The following is a 24232-nucleotide window of genomic DNA, read 5'->3' on the forward strand; positions in this document are numbered from 1 at the left end:
GGGTATTTTCTAATATAGCCTGAAGTGGTTAATGTAACCTATGTTTTAAAATAATGCAACATTTTAGTAACTACAGGTTTCAAATAATTGGTGTGGATATTAAAGTGGAATAAAAGTACAACATTTTCCTCAAAGTAATAGTGGAGTAGAAGTAAAAATATAGACATTTGGAAATACCCCAGTGAAGTAAAAGTACCTCAAAATTGTACCTAGAAAGGAAGGCTACTTTAGGTTACTTTACACTATGTTGAGAATGTTGCTTGCTGGCTGCTGCAGCAGCGCTATTTCAGCACCGGTGCTCATCACGTTTGATGTAGTACGTTTGATGCAAGAAACCAAACCCAACCTTACCTACCTGCTCTGACCTTTCTTGTAGGCCCAGCTATATACCTACCATTTATTTTGCATTGTGTTTTACAACTGTTTTTTCTTTTTTTCTGTCATTCAATGTTATATATTTTGAAGCGGTGAAAGCTGCTTCCAAGGAGTGGGTTTGTGTGTCCTATGTCCATATATGGTCATTTCAGTCCAGAATGAACAGGTTTTATCAAAAACAAAATGTGTGTCCCATGTCCATATGGTCATTTCAGTCCAGAATGAACAGGTTTTATCTGTCCCGCACGTCCAGAATCTGTCCCGTACGTCCAGAATATATGTGTGGTGTACCGGACTGATGATTGGATACTTTGAGGATTGGTCAAGCTTCACATGACAATTCGGCCCTCCAGATAAAAACATTCATTCATTCATTCAGAATAAAGAATGTATCTATGTGTTCCAGTCAGAGTTCATAACTCTGGAACACATAGAATAAAATTTCACCGCTTCACTTCGAACCGAGGTTTGATTTTTTAAAAGGACAAAACAAGCCTGGCTTTTTGGGGTGTATCCTTTTAGTTGACCTTGTTGTACCAGTGAACAGTACTGTCATAAAACTGAACCTTTTCCTATATGCAAACCTGTAATAAAGTCTTCAATCAATCAATCAATCAATCAATCAATCAATCAATCAATCTCGAATGCGTTATAGGCTTATGTGCATATCTTTCATTCAGATCACTTGCCAAATAACTAATGGGGATGGTCAGGCCAGGTAGCATAGGGATGTAGAAGCAGTGGTCGTAGAAGAAGCCTAGCCTACTATGATTTTCTTTAGCACAATGTAGAAAAACGAGTTGAAGTCAGGCATTCAAAAACGTGAACTAATTAAAAGTTTGGCATCAAAATGTACTTCAAGTAGGCTACCAAAAGTAAATATAACTACTCATAATGAAGAAGAACCACCACAGCGCTTTGGGATTGAGGCGTTGTGAGCCAAAGTATAATGGGTTTAATTAAAGCTAGGGTAGGTGGTTATTTTTTGTTACAAGGTTAAAACACTAAGCTATATTCTGATATAGTATTAATTAGGTGCTCAGTCAAATTAGTCTCCCCATCTCTCCAGCTCTTAAACAGAAAATGGATTTTCAGGTAGATGGCAAACTTTCAGCCAATCAAGAGAGTAGCCTAAGCCTACCAATTAATCAGTTTAATTTTGATAGAGTTTACATTTTGTCTGCTCGTCTCTCTTGTTTAATCGGTATCCTGTCCTGTCTGAGGGAAATCCCACCTGATTCTGCAAATTAGGCCTAATTACTGCTGGTGTAAACGTGGCGACAATATTTGCCTCTGAGGACTGAGGCATCGTAGTGTAGTAAAAGTAGACATATTGCAGGTCGAAAAGAGATGCAAAAGATCTGCACCTGGCTCAACGACAACAAACTTTCAATACACCCATGGGTAAAACCTGAATCTACCCTCTTTGGATGAAATCATAACCTTAGCAAGGTCGATATAACTTCACAGTCAAAGTGAGTGACAATGTAATAACGACGCCTCAAAGGCCATAAAAACAAGGCCCCTAAACAGCCCAAAACAAACTAATCGGGGTCCTGCTTAACCTTCCTTTTCGGGCTCAGTGGCTCACCTTTCTGCTTATCACTTTTCAAGCGTGGGGTGGCTCAGAGATGACAGAGTACAGCATCTTGCAATGGGCCTGGCCCTGGTGTACGCCATTAAGGCCTGATTTACACTGCAGCCAAATCCAGCCTGAATCAGATCTGTGTCACATCCAGATGGGAATCTGATTTGTTTAAATGGTCACATGGTCATATGAAACCAATCAGATTCCAATCTGGATGTGACACAGATCTGATTCAGGCTGGATTTGGCTGCAGTGTAGATCAGGCCTAGATACCCATGTACAAACTACTTCCAAAGGTCATGTATGTCCACAATTACAACACCAGAGGCAGCTCCACAGATCACGTTAACCCCAGATTTGACTAAACAAAGGGTAAAATTCATTCTCCTGCATACCACTAAAATGTGGAACGCCCTACCAAAGGCCGTAAAGGAGTGTAAATCCCTACCTTCCTTTAAAACCGCTCTGAAAAGCCACTTACAGGCTGGCCCAATTGTTGACAGTCCACAAATACACCCATCAGTAAAACATTGTCGCCTTTGCATTTTTACTCTGTCCAACATGTTTATCTGTAATAGGCTGCTAATTAAATCATAAACACAATTAGGCCTAAGTAGGAAAGTGTGAAATATCAACGTCAATATTCATTGTCCCTGTAGAGAACATGCTTATTTTATGAGCTCATATATGACCATGACATTGTATTACACATTTACAATCTAAATAAACTGTCACATTACAGGCTTACAGGTGTAAACTAACGTTCATTTAAAAGTTATGGAATAGGTGTACTACTATCCAGCCATATAGGTGCAATTGGCTGTCAATACACGGCCATTCGTTTTGTTCAGAATAATAACCCACGTCTGGTACAACTCTGTTTTCTGTCCCTGTCGTTGGCTAGGCAGGACTTAAAGGATTAGTTCACCCCCAAAATGACTTTTTTTCTATTGATTACTAATGCCATGGAGACTTGAGTTCAATAATATGTTTTGTTTTTTGTCGCATTCCTAAGACAAAAATGTGAGTACAATGAATTTACCCCCATGATTCCGGATGAATCAATGGGGGTAAATTTACTAGAATAACATTTTTGCCTTAGGAATGATTTCTTGAACATGTCCAGAGAGTACAACATTGTAGGCATCCAGGCCAGGGACTTGAATGCCTTAAATTTCTCCTGTGTGAAAATGCAAGGTGTTTCAATAAGATACTTGTGAATATCTGGCCATTGGAGTGCTGGCCATTTAGTGGGATCAATAACCCACTGACAGGTAGAAAGAGAAAACGGGTCTGGCAATGATACTCAGTTTTTTTAGGTCAATTTGGCAGCATAAACCTGCCTATCGACCAGAGACAAGCTGTCAAAATATGTAGACATTCTCAGGAAATGAGTAAAACTTATTTTTCATCGCATAATTTCGCATTTCTTACGTCTTAGTTTAGGCCGTCATAAATAATCCATTGAAAGACCATTCAAGCGCATGCCAGCTGACGTCACTTGTGACGTGGATGATCAACAAATCAGAGTCATCTCCATGACAACAAACATCAACAAATCAACAAATCAGCCTTATAAATAAACAGGCACACATGAACTACACTACATTAGAGAACCGACTCGAATATGCCCAAGAATATAACTGAGGGAGGAAAGAACCGGCGACATGTAAAGAACGAGAAGCAGTAACAGTAACTCATCACACAATGTCCAGCTCTCCAGAACAAGTGAAAGGAAAGCGGGTACAGCCTCCATGGTCTGTGCCCGTGGGGACACCGGTCCCTCAACTCCGCCTGTACAACAGCCTGACGCGGACTAAGGAGCTGTTCATCCCACAGAATGGGAACAAAGTGCGGTGGTACAGCTGTGGACCCACGGTGTACGACGCCTCTCACATGGGACACGCCAGGTCCTACATATCTTTTGACATTCTGCGACGGATACTGAAAGACTACTTCAGATATGATGTCCTGTACTGCATGAACATCACAGACATAGATGACAAGATCATCCGGAGGGCCAGACAAAACTACCTGTTGGAGCAATACAAGGACAAGAATCCTGGAGTCCAGCAGATTCTACAGGATGTCCTTAGTGCCAGAGGGCCCTTTCAGGCCAAACTGGCGGAGACAACGGACCCAGATAAGAGACAGATGCTGGAGCGCTTGGATGCTGTGGTCAGCGCTGCTCTTAAGCCCCTGCAGGAGGCTGTGGAGAGCGGCACCGCTGCCGGTGTCCAGCAATCTCACGCCAAGGTATTACTGGAGGCTGCCAAGGACCTGCTGGCAGACTGGTTGGATGCTCAGTTTGGAAGCCAAGTCACTGAGAACAGCATCTTCTCCTCTCTTCCTAAATACTGGGAGGCAGAGTACCACACAGACATGGAACACCTGAATGTACTTCCTCCAGATGTTTTGACTCGGGTCAGTGAGTACGTGCCAGAGATTGTGGACTTTGTGAAGAAGATAGTCTCAAATGGATACGGGTATGAATCAAACGGCTCGGTTTACTTTGACACCATGAAATTCGATTCCACTGAGCAGCACTCGTATGCCAAGCTGGTGCCGGAAGCAGTCGGTGACCAGAAGGCCCTACAAGAGGGAGAGGGAGACCTGAGCATCTCTGCAGACAGGCTAAGCGAGAAAAGGTCCCAGAATGACTTTGCTTTGTGGAAAGCCTCCAAGCCTGGAGAGCCGTCATGGGATTCTCCCTGGGGAAAAGGGAGGCCAGGTTGGCATATTGAATGTTCCGCCATGGCTGGCTCCATCTTGGGAGAGTCCATGGACATCCACGGAGGAGGCTTCGATCTCCGATTCCCCCATCATGACAACGAGTTGGCTCAGTCTGAGGCTTTCTTTGAGAATGACTGTTGGGTTCGTTACTTCCTGCACACTGGCCACCTGACAATCGCAGGCTGCAAGATGTCTAAATCTCTCAAGAACTTCATCACCATAAAAGATGCCCTGGCAAAGAACACATCTCGCCAACTGCGACTGGCTTTCTTAATGCACGCCTGGAAGGACACGCTGGATTATTCCCCCAACACAATGGAGTCGGCTGTCCAATATGAGAAGTTCATGAGCGAGTTCTTCCTCAATGTGAAGGACGTGCTGCGTTCCCCCACTGACCTCACAGGTCAGTTTGAGAAGTGGGAGGCAGCAGAGATGGACCTGAGCAATTGCTTCTGTGAGAGGAAGAGTGGCATCCATGATGCTCTGTGTGACAACATGGACACCCGTTGTGCCATGGAGGAGATGAGGTCACTGGTCAGCCTGACCAACAGCTACATGGCCAGCAGGAAGAGTGCCAGGCTCACCCCCAACCGCCTACTAGTGCAAAGTATCGCTGTCTATCTCACATCTATGCTGAAGACATTCGGTGCCATTGAAGGAGCAGAACCCATCGGATTTCCAGTGGGGGGGAAAGGTCAAGGCATAAACCTGGAGAGCACTGTGATACCATATCTGACAGTGTTGTCAGATTTCAGACATAATGTCCGGAAGATTGCCATGAATCAGAATGATGACATCTTACCTGAACTGGGAGTGACACTGGAAGACAAGTTATTGCGGCTGTGTGATAAGGTTCGTGATGACATCTTACCTGAACTGGGAGTGAGACTGGAAGACCATGAAGGACTTCCTACGGTGGTGAAACTTGTCGACAAGGAGACGCTGCTGAGAGAAAGAGATGAAAAGAAAAAGATGGAAGAAGAGAAGAAGAGGAAGAAAGAAGAAACTGCCAGAAAGAAACTGGAGCAAGAGATGGCTAAACTTGAGCAAATGAAGATCCCTCCCTCTGAAATGTTTCTCAGTGAAACCGACAAATATTCTAAATTTGACGAAATGGGTTTCCCCACTCATGACGTTGAAGGAAAGGAAATCAGTAAAGGGCAGGCCAAGAATCTACGCAAACTTTACAAGACGAGGGAGAAACTGCACACCAATAACCTTCACATGAGCCAGAAACTAAACTGAAACTGTATTGTGTGTTTACAAAACTAACTAAAACATTTACAACTAGAAATACTGTTCCTTCGAAACAGTGTGGGCTCGGTTCCAACCCAACAAATAGGATACTTTAAGGTACTGTAAGGTACAGTACCTTACAGTATTGTACTGTACCTTACTATACTGTACTGCACCTTACTGTACTGTACTGTACTGTACTGTACTGTAACTTACTGTACTTTACTGTACTCTACTGTACTGTACTTTACTGTATTCTACTGTAACTTACTGTACTTTACTGTACTCTACTGTACCTTACTGTACTGTACTCTACTGTACCTTACTGTACTGTACTGTACCTTACTGTACTATACTATACTGTACTCTACTGTACCGTACTGTACCTTACTGTACTGTACTCTACTGTACCTTACTATACTGTACTTTACTGTACTCTACTGTACTTTACTGTACTCCACTGTACCTTACTGTACTTTATTCTACTTTACTGTACTTTATTGTACTTTACTGTACTCTACTGTACCTTACTGTACTGTATTGTACTTTACTGTACCTTACTGTACTGTACTCTACTGTACCTTTCTGTACTGTACCTTTCTGTACCTTACTGTACTTTACTGTACTCTACTGAACCTTACTGTACTTTTACTGTACTCTACTGAACCTTACTGTACTGTACATATTATATGTGTTCTAGATCTACATTTTTGATTCTGTGTTTGGGAACCAGCAACTGTCAAATGGACTCCAACTGTAGTGGAGTATATTGAGTGCATATACTGTAGGCTAACAATCCCAGATCACATATGTCCTCCACTATGTCTATAACCAAGGCGTTCTTCTATGTGGCCACTCCAGACTGAGGAGTGGAGCATGGCTTTTATTGTGTTTGTGGATCTGACTTGGAAATGCATTGGTTTTGATATCTCCCTGACAACCAACAACAACCACTAATATGGCTGACTGTCCCTGCGGGCTCTAGGATATATGGCTATGGGATTTACATCCCATCGCCCGGACTTGATTCTTGATCACAGCTGTGTAATCAGTAGAGTGGAGAGGGACATTTATTTATAGTTTTAACTATAACTATAGTTTTATACATCACACAGCTTAGACATTTGGATCAAATCAGAGAGCAGACCTGTGTGAACGCAATGATATAGATAGCATATCTGAAGTGTGAACACTGCAGCCACAGCGCCTTAACATAAACATGGGTCTATTATCCTTCTCTCCACTCTGGGGACCCATTGGAAATGCATTGGGTGCTTAAAGTTAAACATTTTTATTTTTTTATAATTAAACTACAAAACATTTCAAAAAGAAAAATACACGCACACTTGTCCTCAGTAAGCTGAACACATAAAAATTTGAATGGTGTTGAAAGGTGTAAGCGTTTAGGAGATGAAGCGCGCCAAAGTTTTAGGATACTGACTAGTATAGAAATAAATAATGAAGATAACATACGTGTGCTCGCCTTTAGGCGAGCCCACAATTATAGACAAAATGCCTGTAGTTTTTCTCATTATCAGCAGTAACTGAATATTTTTAAATGGTATCTTTTGTTGAGTTTTATTACACCATCGGGCCTTTTACTCTAACCTTTCTTAATCCTCACTGCAACTGACAAATAACCCAAACTATGAGTCCTAATTAAAACTAAGCGTCACAAAAATGGGAACTAATAAAAACTAGCAAACCCGCTCTAAAAACGAATTGAAACTGAATTAGAAAGACAATTGTCAAAACCAACTAAAACTAAACTAAACTGAAAAATCAAACCTCGGTTCGAAGTGGAGCGGTGAATCTGTGTGTGTGTGTGTGTGTGTGTGTGTGTGTGTGTGTGTGTGTGTGTGTGTGTGTGTGTGTGTGTGTGTGTGTGTTTGTGCCTGCACAACAGCGCCCCTCCTTTAACTTGTGTGGCCACTCAAGGTATTGCCAGGCTACAGTCATACCCAGCCAGCCAGCCAGCCAGCCAGCCAGCCAGCCACATAGCCAGCCAGCCAGCCACAGACATACCTGTCTATTAGCCCTATTCACGGCCCGCCCACCTACTTCCGTTTCTCAGTTTTCCCCGGGTGCTGACTTCAATTTAGAAGGGGAAACTATACTGGACTTAAAGCCAGCAAATCGTTATTTCTAATGGTAAAGTAAATTATAATGCTTTGTGCCGTTTACTATCTTGTGTTCTTGATCATGCTAGCCGTATTTTATACTTTACTATTCGGAAATTGCATTAAATTTGCGATTTCTGTGCTAGCTCTATAGGCTCTAGTAGGATTTACCCCTTCAAAACGGGACTTCAGCACCCGGGGGATGCTGAGTGGGCGGGTCGTGAATAGGGCTAATTGGGAGCGCTTTCACCGCTCCAAAAATTATAAACTATTATTGCTCTGCAATCTATGTTTGAAGTGTATGTGCATCACCTGTGAGTTTTTATCCTGCGCTTCCATCTAGTGGGTTTTAATGGGTATTGTTAGAAATGTGTTTGGATTGTAAATTCTAATTCTGTTTATTTCTGTATTTTCCAGGGATCAGTAGGCACATCCTATAATTTATATTATTGATTTGTATCAGCATATGCCAGTCCAATATCAGTTCCACCGCTCATTCAAAAATGCAGGAAACATAACTTTAAACACACACAACGGAACATAATGGGGAGAAATTATGAATACTAATTTCTGAACTAGGGGCACCAATTGTGTTATGACTGGGCATCTGGACGAGTGGGCACCTGGACATCTGGGCACTAGGTAGGGACATGTGGGCATTTGGATGAGTGGGCACCTGGAATTCTGGCACTTAGGGGTGGGGACATCTGGGCACTAGGGGCACTTAAATTAGGATTTCCCACATGTTCTTAATGGCCAGATGTCCCACCATTTCCTGCATTTGAGTTGGGAACATATATCTACCTTTTTTTGGTATGGGGAACATAGATCCTTTTTTGGTTGAGCGGGGAACATTGAACCTTTTTTTGGTGGAGGGTGGGTGGGGAACATAGAACCTGGGGAACAGAGAACCTTTTTTCGGGGGAAGTGGGGAACAGAACCTGGGGAACATAGAACCTTGGGAACATAAGGAGGACCCCACTTGGAATTGTGGGATTGTTTGACTTTGCACTGAGCACAAGGAGCCGGAGGAAAATAAAAGTTATGTTTTGTATGTAGGCTATACTCTGTAACAGTGTGACGCTAATTAAACAATATTTAGGGGCTACAAGGTTTATAAAACTAGAGAATGCATGCAAGAAGAGCAAATTTGTCTATGTGCCAAAAGGGTGCATCTCTCCACTCCGACATGTCTCCTTTCCGACATGTCTCCATTCCGACACTAACCCTATCTCTACCCCTACCCTAAACCTTAGGCCCATGGGGAGTGTCGCCACACCGACAATAAGAAGTCCATTTCGGAGTGGCGACATGTCGGAATGGAGAGAGCCTCCCGTGCCAAAACTACTGGTATGGTGTACTGACTGAATCTATGTTGTATTGTTTGTTTGATTGATTGATTCATTGATTGATTGATTGAATTATTTACAGTTTGCATGGTACGATTATACAATGATGCTAAAAGATTGGACACAAATTCAATTCATCAAGACATTTTAAGACGTACAATAACGTACAAGACATCACCAACACTATAGCAATACATAAATAAATAAACCAAGAAAGGAATTGGGAGATTCTTTTATTCTTGTCAAGAGGAAGATGAGAGACACCAGACTCAACCACACAGATGAGCTTAAGGCCTCTATCAAAGCAAACCTGGGCTTCCATAACACCTCAGCAGTACCAGGCTGATCACCACCTCCGTGCCACACGTTGCACCGCGACACATTGTGAACTTGTGGATCTGCTATTTTCAAAATATTTGTATACATTTGAAAACTTGAAAAAGGACATTCTGCCAAATGTGTACTTTCACTTGAGTGAAACATTTGAGTACTGTTTTGGGACCGTATCTATGTTCCCCAGGTTCTATGTTCCCCAATTACCACCTAAACCTAACCTTAACCCTAAACCTAACCTCAGTAAAACTAACGCTGATGAATGCATATTAACCTGTGGGGAACATAGAACCTGGGGAACATAGGGTGGACCCCTCTGTTTTCCACCACTCAGGGGCGTCGCACCAAATTCTGGGCCCTGGGTATAAGGATTGCATGCAAGAAAGATCATACAGATATTCACTTAAAGATGAGAAGTCATTATTAAAGATGTCCTTTGCTTCAGTCATCAAATCTGTACACCTACATTTGGCATTTTAAGGCTGAAATTGTACCCATGCTAGTAAAGCAAGCCTGATAAAAGTATCAAACATGCGCACAAAATTCACCAGAACACAGGAGATTAAATCTACTATGTTAAAAATGTTCTGGGGGAGGACCCCCAGACCCCGGCTTTAGAGGTGGGGTCAATGCATGCAAGATCATATAGATATTCACTAATGTAATGACTTACAGATGAGACGTCATTATTAATATGTCTTACTTTGCTTCTATCATCAGATCTGTACACCTACATTTGGCATTTTAGGCTGAAATTGTACACATGCTAGTAAAGTAAGCCTGATAAATGTATCAAGCATGCACAACATTCAACAGAACACAGGAAAATATATCTATTAATGTGTTTTGGGGAGAGGACCCCCCCAGACCCCGGTTGGGGAGTTCCGCGCACCCCCCAATAGATCTCCTGGATTCTGACAGTCCAATGTTGACAACCCTGCAATCAATTGAAGAATGCACTCAAGTAGGCCAAGTAAGGTCAGGGCCTGACCTTACTTGGCCTACTTGAGTGCACGTCAGGGAAACAAAAGTAGGCCCTACCTCACATTTGTACATAAGTAAAGTTGGCTACAGTGTAAATGTAGGCTACTTAGTTACTTTCTACCACTGCAGCCTATTAGAAACCAAAACAGAATTACGAAGGGACATGTCATTACATGTCCCTTTTTATGGTCAAAATCAAAACATGTTCTCGTGACTGGGATCAATTTACCACTTTCCTGGTTGCAGGACCGGTCTACAGCGGATACGGAAACGGTTTGTGTGTGTATATGCATGTATGTGTGTGTGGCAAATGACCACAGTAGGCAGGCTCTAGACCAGATCTGAGCACTGAGCAGTAAATAGAAACCATGCTTTCTTCACAGTTAGTAAAAGCCTTGTAACGCGAGGTTAGTGACCAGACTGAAAGTAGCTACAATTGACCAATCACAAGACTGGTCTCTCCAAATTAGGCGGCACTTGGTTGATGGATGGACAAAACGACCAATCAATTTCTGACTTTCAATAGCTCGGCCAATCAGAAGAGGCGGCGAGGCAGACTGCCCTGCCTCTGACAGCCAATGGGAACGCGTGTTAGTGTGACGCATCGACCCATCAGCTGTTTTTGTTTTGCTGTGTCTGGCTACTGAAGTTAATAACACAATAATAACACTGTCGTCGCTCTGAAGTGAAACAATGCATCAGGGAAGCCTGGGTTTCCTTTCGACTCTCTTTTGAGTTTTGGAATCGAGTGGTTGCATCATGATTGTGTCCGCTCGGACCCCAGACAGCCCGAGCCCGTGCTGAAAAACAATCCGCTCCGCTGGATTGTGTGCGCGTGGCGCTTGCTGACGCCTGACGGGGAGGATCGAGAGGAGCGATCGATCTGATCCCGAGGCCTCCTCCGACCTGCCGCCCGCCCGGGGAGGGTGATCAGTGGCGGGGATGGAGTCACAGGAGACAGCCGACGGCTCCGCGGGACACCGCGGGATGATCTGTGCCTCGTTCAACCAGGACACCACGTAAGCGACCTCCTGTCCTTAACTCGCACCACCAGTCCGAGCACCGCTTCTCTCCATGTGGCACTTGACTGTTGCATAACATTCACTGGTACTGGTCTGGCACTGTAGTCGTGCTGAACAATGGTTGATGTCAGTGTGGTGGGAAAAGTAGCCTATACTCACATTTCTTATAGGTAAAAGTATCGATATTGCTATGTAGAAATACTATAATAATAGTAGGCTACACGTCCGCAAATTACTTTAACTAAAAGTACAAAAGTAGGCTATTGATGTCAAAAGTAGCCCACCAAAAGTAGAAAGTGCTCATCGTGCAGAATGTCCCATTTCACACGTTTTCAAATGCATTAAAATTGATAAAAAATCATTTGAAAATAGCAGATCTACAAGCTCACAATGTGACACATTGTGAGCCGAAATGTAGACTATAGAGTTGAAAGTGGTTGTTAGTGGTCAATGTATGTTTTTTTTATCGAAAACAGAAAGGTTTAGGTAACTAAAGGCTAACTAAAGTTTTCAAATAATTGTAGTGGAGTAAAAGTATAATATCTGAGATGTAGTGAAGTAGAAGTAAAAGTATTGACATTTGGATTTTGGAACTACTCCAGCAGTACAAATACCTCAAAATTAGAAGCAGGGAGTATGTGTGGTGTTGTTTATCGTCTCATCAGAACTTACCGGTATATTAGCCTTATGTCAGCTGAAAGAGAAGTAGACACAAATTATGTTGAATAATTCAAAGTTGGCTAATATTTTCACAAATTGTTATCGGTTAAGCTTTAAAAGTGACCGAGGCCATGTTCTGTCTGAAGTAATATTTATAATAGCTCATATTCTATGGTAACAACAACTAACAAGGGTCCTATTGTTCTTTCATGACTCTCTTTTATTCAAACGGTTCACACCTTTCCTTTGTTATGTGTTGCCAGTAGCCCATGTGGCCATACCGGAGTGAACAGATAATAAGGGAGAGACAGCAGAGCTGTGTCCACCGAAAGTTAAACATTCTTACAGAAAAAAAAAGTTCTATCCTTTTTTTGTCCTTGTCAATAATCCAACTACAATCAATAAATCATTGAGTTAAAAATAATTAAAATGAATCCCATCCCATTAGATATGTATAGACTGTTTATAAACAATGGCCACTGACAACCACGGATAGACTTTATAGGGCAGAATAACTGATTCAGGGTATGTCAGTTAGAAGTGTGTAACCTTTACATAAACACCTGTCCTATGGCTACACCTGGCACTCAACAAACAGGTGTGTTACCGTCAATGCCATAGTAACAGCCCATGGTTGCAACTCTTTCTTTTCATCTTCAGCCAATCATAAGATAAGAGAGACTGATTGGAAGCCCCTGGGGCTTTTTGTGTCATCATTTTAGCATAGCTGTCTGTGGATACACGCACATCCAAAAGCACTGCGACGGGTGCTGGACCAAAAAAATAATAATAGAAAAGAAGAAAAGGTCCGCACACTGTCTATAAGCTCCCCAAATAAATGTATTAATAGAGCGGCATAAAAAAATCACAACGTTTCGGCCTACATATGGCCTTCTTCAGGTGTAAACTTCAGTTCACCTGAAGAAGGCCATGTAGGCCGAAAACTTTGAGATTTCTTTATGCCGCTCTATTAATAAATGTATTTGGGGAGCTTATAGACAGTGTGCGGACCTTTTCTTCTTTTCTATCATTCTAGCATAACCTTATCTATACTGTTAATAAGCTTTTTAATAAAGTATTAAGAAATATATAGGAATAATCATATTATCTCTTTAGACGGCACCTGTCGTTCGCCACGCTCGGCCACCTCGCGGGTCCGCGGTACCTCTGTTGTGTAGCCATAGATAGGCGTAACACTGCTGCCCCTCATCACCAAAGATGGTACAGTTATCAGTTGAGCGGTAGAGAAGTCACGTGACCTGATTCACCTCAGCTTGTATCACACTGACCACCCAGTGCACAGCCACGCTGGATGATGGCTATTTATAGTGGCAGTCAGACCACTGAAGCGTGGCATTGATTCGTTTTTATTTCACATCCTGTGCGTGTGTGTGTGTGTGTGTGTGTGTGTGTGTGTGTGTGTGTGTGTGTGTGTGTGTGTGTGCACGCGCGCATGCGTGCGTGTTTGCTTGCGCCTACGCGAGTGAATGAGTGAGAGGACGTATATAATTGAGTGAATGTGTTGAACACAAAACACTTAGTAAACATTAGTATTGAGTTACAGTGGCAAGCTGCCCTTATGAGCCAACAACCTTTGACTTTTTGGGTTTGGTTTGTCTCACCAATGTAAACAGTTATCCTTTGTCTATGTTTAAGATGCATAAAAGATTGATTATGTGTGAACATATTACCAATATATATAATAGGCAAAGGCATGGTAGCACAAACATGCAGTATAGATTCACGTAACACTGCATTGTGCAGGGCACTGGACAATGAAAATGGAGATGGAGATTGCATTTCATCATCACATCTGCCATACAGAGTTTGGGGAATAAATCAGAATGAGAAATTAGTACTCATTCTGAAGTCACTTTTGCGTCCATAATGTTATTATGGGATAATTCACACAGTGCCATCTTTCAAACTTCTAAAACTTTGATGCTTTGATTGTTAGTTAACTTTCTCTCCCTTTGTGTCTCAGATCGCTGTCGATAGGAACTAAGACTGGGTATAGGCTCTTCTCTGTCACCTCGGTGGACAAACTGGACTGCATCCACGAGGGAGGTAAGAGCGCTTGGAAACAGCATCTCGCATTCTATACATCGTCTCAAAATAGCTCATTCGTATGCATTACACTACTGTAACTATATAAAGTTACCGATGCAACACCGAATCTGTGCATCAGTAGTACGCACGGGTGTGTATAAAATATCGGTCAAAACATAGGATCGCGACTAGGGTTGGAGGCGGTAACCGCCGTACCGCCGTACCGCGGTATACCGAGGTCTACCGCGGTGTCATTGTGCTTACCGCGGTAAAAAGACAAAAAAAAAGGTCTATTTTTTATTGGAAAACAAGCGAGTTTTAAAACGGGGGAGAAGCGAGGACCGCATGCGCTCCATGCCGCTCTGCTCTGGGCCGTGTACCACACGTTGGAAGCCACATACGTCACTCAGACACAGACCTGCACACGCGTGATTCCTAAACCCACCAGGCTTGAGTTAAGACCCGCCTCGTGGAAACGCGAGGACTTCCAGGAGTGAGGCGGGTCTTAACTCAATCCTGGTGGGTTTAGGAATCACGCCCTGCACACAGTGCACAGAGCAGGGTACGGAGCACAACTCTATGACGGAGCAGCATAGCATACACTTTCTCTGTAATCCACTCGACACAAGGATGTTAATACATACCTTGTGTTGTGGCATATCTTTTTTTATTCATACGGATTACTGGCGGAGCGCGGGCCGCGTGGAGTAAAACCGAAAATGAAACTATTTTACTTTCTCCACCGCGTCGCACGTTGTGCCCCGTACGGCGCGTCGGCGATTTTATAACCTTTTCTGTCAAGTCTTGTAACTAAAACCTGTATATAGCAGCACTCAATCACTGCGATTTGAGAGTTGAGACGTGACGTGAGTTTACAGAATCACTGTACACGATCTGACTACCCTTCCTCTTCTGGTTTGTTCACACAGCTGTTCGTGTCTGAAAAGCCCAAGTAGCTAGCCTACGTTACTATGGTAACCCGACAGTGCAGAACTAAAAGCTCAGAACGCGTCGCGGATGTGATGTGTTGTGAGCTTGTAGATCTGCTCCTTTGAAAGCCAGACCCGCTGTGCTGTACAGAGAAGTATAACTCGGGCAGTCAGGCTGTGTCTCCTCTCCACTGTGGAGAGGCGACTTTTGGGAAGATGATTGCAATATTTTGGCTTATCGCCAAAGCTTAATTAATAGATATGGGGGTGCGGTAATTACCGCAGTACCGGCGGTAAATGGGAAGACGGTAATCGCGGTAACAAAATGTCCATACCGCCCCAGGCCTAATCGCGACATATGATCACATTGGACCCCAAAGATCTGGCATCGGCCCGGGCTCTAGTTATACACAGTACAGTACAGTACAGTACAGTGTTCTGCCTGTGATGACAGAGTGAAGTCTCAAGGAGCTCAGACTTGTTTACTTTGCCAACTCCCATAGTCAAAGTAAACATCTAGGGGAGCTACGTTTTCCAGTCCTTGGTGTTGTAACAAAGAGATAGACTGGAGTCTGTTTGAGGAAGCTGGAAGTCAAAATGTGTTCCCTATCCCGAGAGCTGGGATTTTAATCTCACATGCAAACAAAGCTCAGCTAGCTAATGGCCTATAAGATAACGACCATAATGCTGTTGTCATAAATTGAAGCAACAGGTAATTGTGAGGAAGCTTATACCGGTACTTCCTTATCTAGTGTTGGTAATCTTGCTTTCAAGTTATGAGAGCTATACTTGTATGAGGATAGACCTTTTTATTAATTTCCTTTTTTTTTTAAACATTAAACATTTTATTTATAAGATTTAATGCATATTTGGTGTATAGGCAACATTATAAGAATTAGATTGTCTAATTTAAAGGACCAGCATCTTAATAAGTGCTCTTTGTGTTTGTGTATAAATATATATTCATATGCATTTTCAATAAAAATGTCAATCAATCAATCAATCAATCAATCAATCGACAACTCTGGTGCACAATTACTGTTTACTTATGCACATAACACTATTGTTCCAACTGAATTATCTGGATATTATTCAATTTGAAAATGTATGTTGCTGCATTATCACCAGTAATCATGTCTATAAATATTTGCATGTTGCATGTCTCTGGAGTCATGGTTTGCATAAACTGCACTGTGTATTTATTGTGATTCTGAAATTTTGTCTTTTTAGAAGACACTAGTGTGACCATATTATAATAATAATACAAAATAAAATTAAAAACAGGACTTTAATCACTTAAATCTCAAAAATGAGCTTGTAAATCTGGTATTTTTGCTACTTTTTAGAATTGTTATTTTCAAGAGGATGGGGGATAAATATATTTAGCACTTTTAGCACTTATCACAACTAGTCGCTGCACCTTTCAACAGTGCAGAACATGATAAATATCTAGCACTACAAACAAATGTTGGACAATTTGGAAGTGAAGGTTGGAAACCGGGACATTTTAATGTTTTAGAGATATCTGTACTTTATATTTATATAACTTGGACAATTTGGAAGTGAAGGAACCGGGACATTTTAATGTTTTAGAGATATTTGGACACAATGGACAGTGGCGTCAGTTCAGCAAAAGCTTAAGTATGGCAACATGACTGGTGTCTTACACAGGCATGATTAATTAATTTTAAGAAGTACATTTTTTCCCCTGTAGCCTTACCATACCCAATTGACACCTCTGTATTTGAACTTTACATTTACAGTATATAACTTGAGACACTCAGTTTGAAACTGGCACTGTATGGTACTACACACACTCTAATCTCCTTCCTCTCCACTACCTTCTCATTTCCTCTCCCAGCTGAGTGTCCAGATGTGTACATCGTGGAGCGCTTGTTTTCCAGCAGTCTGGTGGTGGTAGTCAGCCTGTCTGTGCCGCGCAGGATGAACGTCTATCACTTCAAGAAGGGCACAGAGATCTGCAACTACAGCTACTCCAGCAACATCCTGGCTGTCAGGCTCAACCGACAGGTAATGGAGAGGTCATACTAGCAGGGTTACCACGGTCATGAAATTCCTGGAAATATTTTGAAATTAGAAAAATATTTTCCAGTACTGGAAAAGTTTTGGAATTGATCAAGGGTCCCGGAAGGTCCTGGAAAAACTAGCTATGCATTGTCTTTGGTTATTGATTTTGTTAATACCTCTGAAATGACAAATTAAACATTGGCCAAATTGTCAAATATTAGAGGCAGAAATTGTGAAAATAGCAGATCTACATTCCTGAATTATTGTTATATCGTCCTGGAAATTGGGTTAAATATTCTGGAAAAGTTTTGGAAAAGTTTTGGAAAATAATTTGTAAAGATGTGTGGGAACCCTGTAATTAACTCATTCGTAGTTTACGGCCGTAAAGCCCGTTAATTTCTCTATGTCTTTCACTGCCGGCTTCTCCGAGTCCTACCTGTTAACGTGGGCGCTCGTCCAGTTCCCATCGTGCGTGATCGGACACTGCTCGTGTGTTCGCGTATTCCATCAGCTTCTCAAATCCGTTGAAACTTTTTCAATTGATCAATAAGTTCTCCATCTGTAAGCCACGGAGCTCAGACAGTAAGCTGGGCCAAAATAGAGGACGGACTTCCGCTTCCGGTTCAGGGACTCCAATGTTAAAGTGGTCCGCTCAATAATGTGTCCGTGTAGAAACCGATCACGGAGCATTAGTTCCGGCCTATTTTAGTTGCGCTTCGATAAAAAAATTTTTTTTAATTAATTTTTATTACATTTACGGGTTCTACGGGCATGGCAGAGAAGGGGTACAAAGGGGTATTTTGATGGCAGAGTTTGTGTTAAGAGGTCATACTAGGTCATGGGTTCCCAATCACTGACGTACGTGGACCCTCTCCGAGAGAGGGCGGCCGGGAATTCCTAGTTTATTATGGCCCTGACCCTATAACCTAGCGTCACCATCAAGATTTTACACACAGCGGACTGGCTACTTCCTTGATACTTCCATGTTGCATAACAGTGACATCATCACTGACGAATCCTTGGTATCTTTATAACCAGCTTCCGGCATAATGGCGTAATACTGTACGTCTGTGCTCTTTCAGTTTTTCGGTTCTGATAGAACTGACTGAAAATAACTTGTTCTTCAAGTTTTAAATGATACTAAATCTTTTTTCAAGTGTCCAGATAAATTCCAAGTATTATCAAATGATCTTGCGGCACCCCAGGGTGCCCCGTCACCCACTTTGAAAACCCCTGCTCTAGATAACAAGATTTTTATTAGTTCTAAACAGTAAAATCCTCAGTGTTAAGTTAACTCTGAGAGTCTTCTTCTTTAGTGTATCATCCTCAAATGTCCAACTCAGTATCGTGTAGCCACGCCCTTGTCCCTGGTCCCACTTGGAAATGGCAATGCCTCTATGGTATGCGCTCTGACCAGTAGGCCACCGGGCGCCCCAGAATTTTGACCCGATTCTATGAGTGTCTTTTGAATCCTTCTAAACCTATGTTTCTATGTCAGCAATCTGGCCAGCCATCGTCAAAGAAAAGGTCCTTTTCACTTAACTGGAGCTCATTTTAGTCTGCTCTTGAGAGACTACTATGTCAGTGGTTCTCAAACCTTTTCATGTGAAGGACCCCCAAAATGATATGTATTTGGCCCACGGACCCCCATCTCAAAATATTCAGTTCCAGAGACCACCCCGAAGCAAAATTTGAGTTACAAACGTTCACTTTGAAAATACATATTCAAAGGTTTGCACACGTTTTCACGACTCGCAGCGCGGCACTCAGTGCCGCGCTGTGAGCTTGTATATCTGCTATTTTTCACTGGTTAAAGCATTCAATAATTCTAGTCCTAAATTAATGTCCCCGTCATTGTCATTAATCTTCCTCTGTCTGTCTCTCGCCGACAGAGGCTGGTGGTGTGTCTGGAGGAGTCGATCTACATCCACAACATCAAAGACATGAAACTCCTCAAAACACTTCTCAACACACCCATCAACCCTTCAGGTGCAACACACTCATACCCATACACATACTGTACACTACAATACTGCTTTGCGCTGACATACTGTACAAGAACCCAAGCATAAATACTGCATACATGCACAGCATTGCACACCCATATGAAACACGAGCAGTGGTGTAAAGTAACCAAGTACATTTACTCAAGTACTGTACTTAAGTACAGTACAATTTTGTACTTTACTGGAGCATTTCCAATTCTCTGTACTTTTACTTCTGCTCCACTACATCTCAGAGGCAAATATTGTGCTTTTACTCCACTACAATTATTTGAAAACTTTAGTCACTAGTTACTTTGTAGATTTTGATTATTACTACAAAACATACACTAACCACTTAAGCAATTTTGGACATTTAAAAATAGCCGATCTACAAGCTCACAATGCATCACGATGCGACGCAATGTGAGCTTGTAGATGTGCTATTTTCAAAAAGATTATTATACATTTTATTCATTTGAAAACTTGTGAAATGGAACATTTAGCACAATGAGTACTTTCTACTTTTGGTACTTTAAGTACATATTCTTTCTTACTTTAAAGTCAATTTTGAATTCTAGACTTTTACTTGTAACAGAGTATTTCTACATTGCAGTATTGATACTTTGAGTAGTTTTATGAAACACGATATGAAACACAAGTCATTCAACTTGATCCTGTCAACCTCCGCTAGGTCTGTGCGCCCTCTCTGTGAACCATGGGAACTCATACCTGGCCTATCCTGGAAGTGCCACCATTGGAGAGATCATTGTCTATGACGCCAACAACCTGGTGAGGCCACCATTAGTGGGATTATTTTAGTTTTTTCTTTAATGCATTTCCACACAAACTGCTCTCACCACCACGAGACAGCTGAGGGTATTAGGGATGTAATAGTTAATCAATTCAATATATCGTCACTGTCGGTCAGAAACCTTGTATCTCCAAGTTTCAGATTTGTACGTTTTTTGGCAAAGTAAAGCCCTGCTTCATCATACAAGGCCGTCGCACAGAAGTAGTGAAAACAGCTGATCTACAAGCACACAACGCCTCGCGGTGCGAGGCGTTGTGTGCTAGTAGATCGGCTGTTTTCACTAGTTTCAATCATTTTTAAAATGATAAATGCAAAACGAACGGTTTTGGACATACAAGGTTACCAACCGACAACGACGATATATCATCGATTCTATCGATTACAAAAGAGACAAAGGGATTTTGATTAAATAAATAAACGATTTTGAGGGGGATTTAATTATTTTTTATTTACATTTTTAAAGGAAAAACACTTCTCGGGTATTTGATTAATGGTCCTCCTTTAACGCTGTTAAACAAATGGCAGGTTGAGGCTTGACCTAACACATTTTATTTTTGCTTTAATCCATGTGTGCCTGTGACTGTGAGTGTGACCTGTCCAGCGTGACCTGAAATGTTGTTTATAAAATGGGGTTGGTACGCACTTAGTGTGCCTCCAATAATACACTGACCAGGAAAGGCAAAAGTCCACAGACAATCAGCTGGACTCCCCATCCATCCATCCATCCATCCAATCCAAAACACCAAACAAACGCAGGCTGGGAAAAACATGCCACTTCGCCTCTAGTAATATTCAATTCAGCCAAATGCTACAGGCCTCACACAATCCACCTGCTCCAAATTAGGGTCCTTAAAGGAGCTATAGTCAACCTTTTCTTGAAAAACGGACGCTAAAATAAAAATAATGTTTCGAAAATATTATAAAAAGGATTAAGCTTCATATATGTGTTTCTATTGTTGTTATTTTTTATATAATGTGGAAAACAATAAACATTTTAATGATAAAAAAAAGACCACAAAAAGCATAACATAATGATAAAATAATCATTTTGGCCATTGTCAGACTTTGTTTACATCCCTTATCAATCCATATAAAAGAATAGAAGAGGGATGTAATCAAAGTCAGTCTGACATTATTTTTATTTTAGCGTCCGTTTTTCAAGAAAAAGTTGACTATAGCTCCTTTAATACATTCAGCTGTGTTTAGTGTTTACCCAGTAAAATACTTTTCAATAATAATATATGTTTTCCTTCTCCTTCTTTTCATACCAGAAATGAAATGATGATTAGAAAACACTGCTTTTGTCTCCCAGAGTACCGTGACCATGATCCCAGCCCATGACAGCCCCCTGGCCGCTCTCTCCTTCAACGCCTCAGGAAACAAAGTGGCCAGCGCCTCAGAGAAGGTCAGAGCTTCTCCTCATCCATCCACAACCACATCCATCCATCTCCCTTTTGTTTTTCTCTACTGTGACTTTATCCCTCGTCCCTATCATCAGTCCAGTCATTCTCGCTGTCATGTTCTCCCCTGTTTTCCTCTACCCAGGGTACTGTAATCAGAGTCTTCACCGTCCCTGAGGGCCAGAGGCTGTTTGAGTTCCGACGGGGGATGAAAAGGTAAGTACCACGCATACACTGCCATCTACGACGTAAAGTCGTTTAATGCTTTACAGCGCGGAGAATGAGGAAACGCACCCAATGCGGGCGTGTACCATTTGCGTCTTTTACACTCTAAACAAAGCCAGGCCTATTCACACAGGACTATAATTACCTGGTGACCTCATGTAATTAAATAGCAATAAAGGGGAGCGGAGAATACAAAAAAAAGTTTCTAAAAAAAAAATACAACCCCAAAGTACTGAGATGCTAATTCGCATGGGACCATCATTATCAGATGACCTCCGTTTGCTGAAATATGGTATGCAATTTGGCCTGGAATCTTTACTTTACAGAATACGATTCGCAAATGATTGAAATCACAGATGACCTCCACAATTATAAAAAATTAACACTGAGGACTTTACTGTATAGTAACACCGTTTGAAACCATGAAATAAAACAATGCTACACAATAATGGGTAGTAAGTGATCTTATTGTTGTGTGTGTGTGTGTGTGTGTGTGTGTGTGTGTGTGTGTGTGTGTGTGTGTGTGTGTGTGTGTGTGTGTGTGTGTGTGTGTGTGTGTGTGTGTGTGTGTGCGCGCGCGCGCATGGGTGCGTGCATGGGTGCGTGCGTGCGTGTCAGATATGTTAGCATCAGCTCACTGTCCTTCAGTGCAGACGGCCAGTTCCTGTGTGCCTCCAGCAACACGGAGACGGTCCACATTTTCAAACTGGAGCAGCACAGCCCCAGGTAAACACACTCATAATGTACACACTAGACTAGAGTGGAGGGGGGAAAGACAATAATGTTGACACAAAGATATGAGTAATCAGGACAAATGTGACTCAAAGAACTGTCAACAGTTTAGTCTATGAACAAGTGGATGAATTTTAGCTACAGTAACATATTTCTGTCACCAGGTGTCAGTTATGAACTGGACCACTTCTGTGAATTTGGAAGTTCTGTATTGTATGTTGTGCACATTGACATCTTTTAGCTGTCTGATCTGTCTCTTTTCTTTATCAGTGGTAGAGAATTAATGTACCTCATGGCCAATCATTATGGCGTATCTGCCCTAAGGTGGTCTGACAACATTAATGGACACTGCTCCTACAGATCTTGCCTAAAAGAATTAGCGCAAAGTGGTACACACACCAGGAACCAATGCCACTTACAGGCCAATTTGTGTATACATGCGATTTGGCTCGCTTATCTCCAGATTAGAGAGTCTTACTGGTATAGAATATATATACATATATATTAGTGGTGTCCAACGATTAAATATTTTAATCGCGATTAATCGCATGATTTTTGTAGTTAATCGCGCGATTAATCGCAAATAAGTCATCAGCTTTTATCAGGTCACAATGTAACTTAGAGGGATATCTTTCAAGTCTTTCGTGGCCCTATTAACTTGGGAGTGGAAATATTTGCTGGATTTATGCAAAAGTATGTCAATCTTTTATTCGAAATCAATTAAAAACCTGAATAAATCATAATGGTATTGCATTAAACAGACTGCAGCTGATGGGTATAAGGATCTGCTAAATTGACTTAATATGATTACTATTGTGTCCACCTTTATGCTTTATTTATACGTTGTATTTTTGTTACATCAACAGGGATGGACCTTGTAGCCAATATAGCAGATAGTGTAGCCAATATTTGTAAATATACGATTAATTGCGATTAAAATAATTAATCGCGATTAACATAACGGTGAGTTAATTGCGATTAATTTAGTTAACTCGGACAGCACTAATATATATATATATATATATATATATATACAGTATGTATATATTTTTTTACAAATAATCCATAATGTAGACTCACATTTAACTATGACCCATGCTTTGTGTCCAACCCCCGCCACCATCAACTCCTCCCCAAGCCGAGAGGTAGAGTCCCCTACGTGGTCGGCCTACATGGGGAAGATGTTCACGGCAGCCAGCACCTACCTGCCGGCCCAGGTGTCCGACATGATGAACCAGGACCGAGCCTTCGCCACCGTGCGACTCAACATGTTTGGCCTGAAGAATGTCACTGCCCTGGCCACGTAAGACATACTGTAATGGGGGGAGACACAGACAAGACAGATCGTTCCACATGTGTGGGAAATTTACCTTCACTGGAAACATTACCTGAACATGTACCTTAAACCCATTTAGGCCTAGAATTATTGACTGCTTTAACTATTGAAAAATATTAGATTGCGCTGCGAGCTTGTAGATCTGCTATTTTTGAAAAATTGTGACCCGATTCTATAAGTGTCTTTTGAATCCTTCTAAGGTTTTTTGAAAAAACCCATGTTTCTATGTCAGCAATCTGGCTCTGCCATTGTCAAAGAAAAGGTCCTTTTCACTTAACTGGAGCTCAGTTAGTCTGTTCTTGAGAGACTACTATGTCAGTGGTTCTCAAACCTTTTC

The 24232-nt window shown here is 41.8% G+C and overlaps 2 protein-coding genes across 2 annotated transcripts in view; both read left to right on the top strand.

Moving 5' to 3' along the window:
* Positions 1-3670: 3670 nt before the first annotated feature.
* On the top strand, positions 3671-5941 carry LOC308303134 (cysteine--tRNA ligase, cytoplasmic-like; the record flags this gene model as incomplete). Its single annotated transcript, XM_080747457.1, has 1 exon — positions 3671-5941. The coding sequence occupies one exon, from the start codon at positions 3671-3673 to the stop codon at positions 5939-5941; it is 2271 nt and encodes a 756-aa protein (XP_080603583.1).
* Positions 5942-11362: 5421 nt separating this feature from the next.
* The window catches only part of LOC308302754 (WD repeat domain phosphoinositide-interacting protein 1-like), a 265670-nt gene continuing 252800 nt past the window's right edge, over positions 11363-24232 (top strand). Inside the window, exons 1-9 of the mRNA XM_080747044.1 lie at positions 11363-11737; positions 14385-14467; positions 17240-17409; positions 19299-19395; positions 20083-20180; positions 21515-21607; positions 21748-21818; positions 22446-22553; positions 23698-23862. Of these exons, the coding sequence (XP_080603170.1) occupies positions 11661-11737; positions 14385-14467; positions 17240-17409; positions 19299-19395; positions 20083-20180; positions 21515-21607; positions 21748-21818; positions 22446-22553; positions 23698-23862 (962 nt within the window). The 5' untranslated portion in view covers positions 11363-11660. The remainder of the gene's footprint in view (positions 11738-14384; positions 14468-17239; positions 17410-19298; positions 19396-20082; positions 20181-21514; positions 21608-21747; positions 21819-22445; positions 22554-23697; positions 23863-24232) is intronic.

The sequence above is a fragment of the Nannobrachium achirus genome (assembly GCF_963921795.1).
Source record: "Nannobrachium achirus genome assembly, chromosome: 18".
Classification (NCBI taxonomy): Eukaryota; Metazoa; Chordata; class Actinopteri; order Myctophiformes; family Myctophidae; genus Nannobrachium; species Nannobrachium achirus.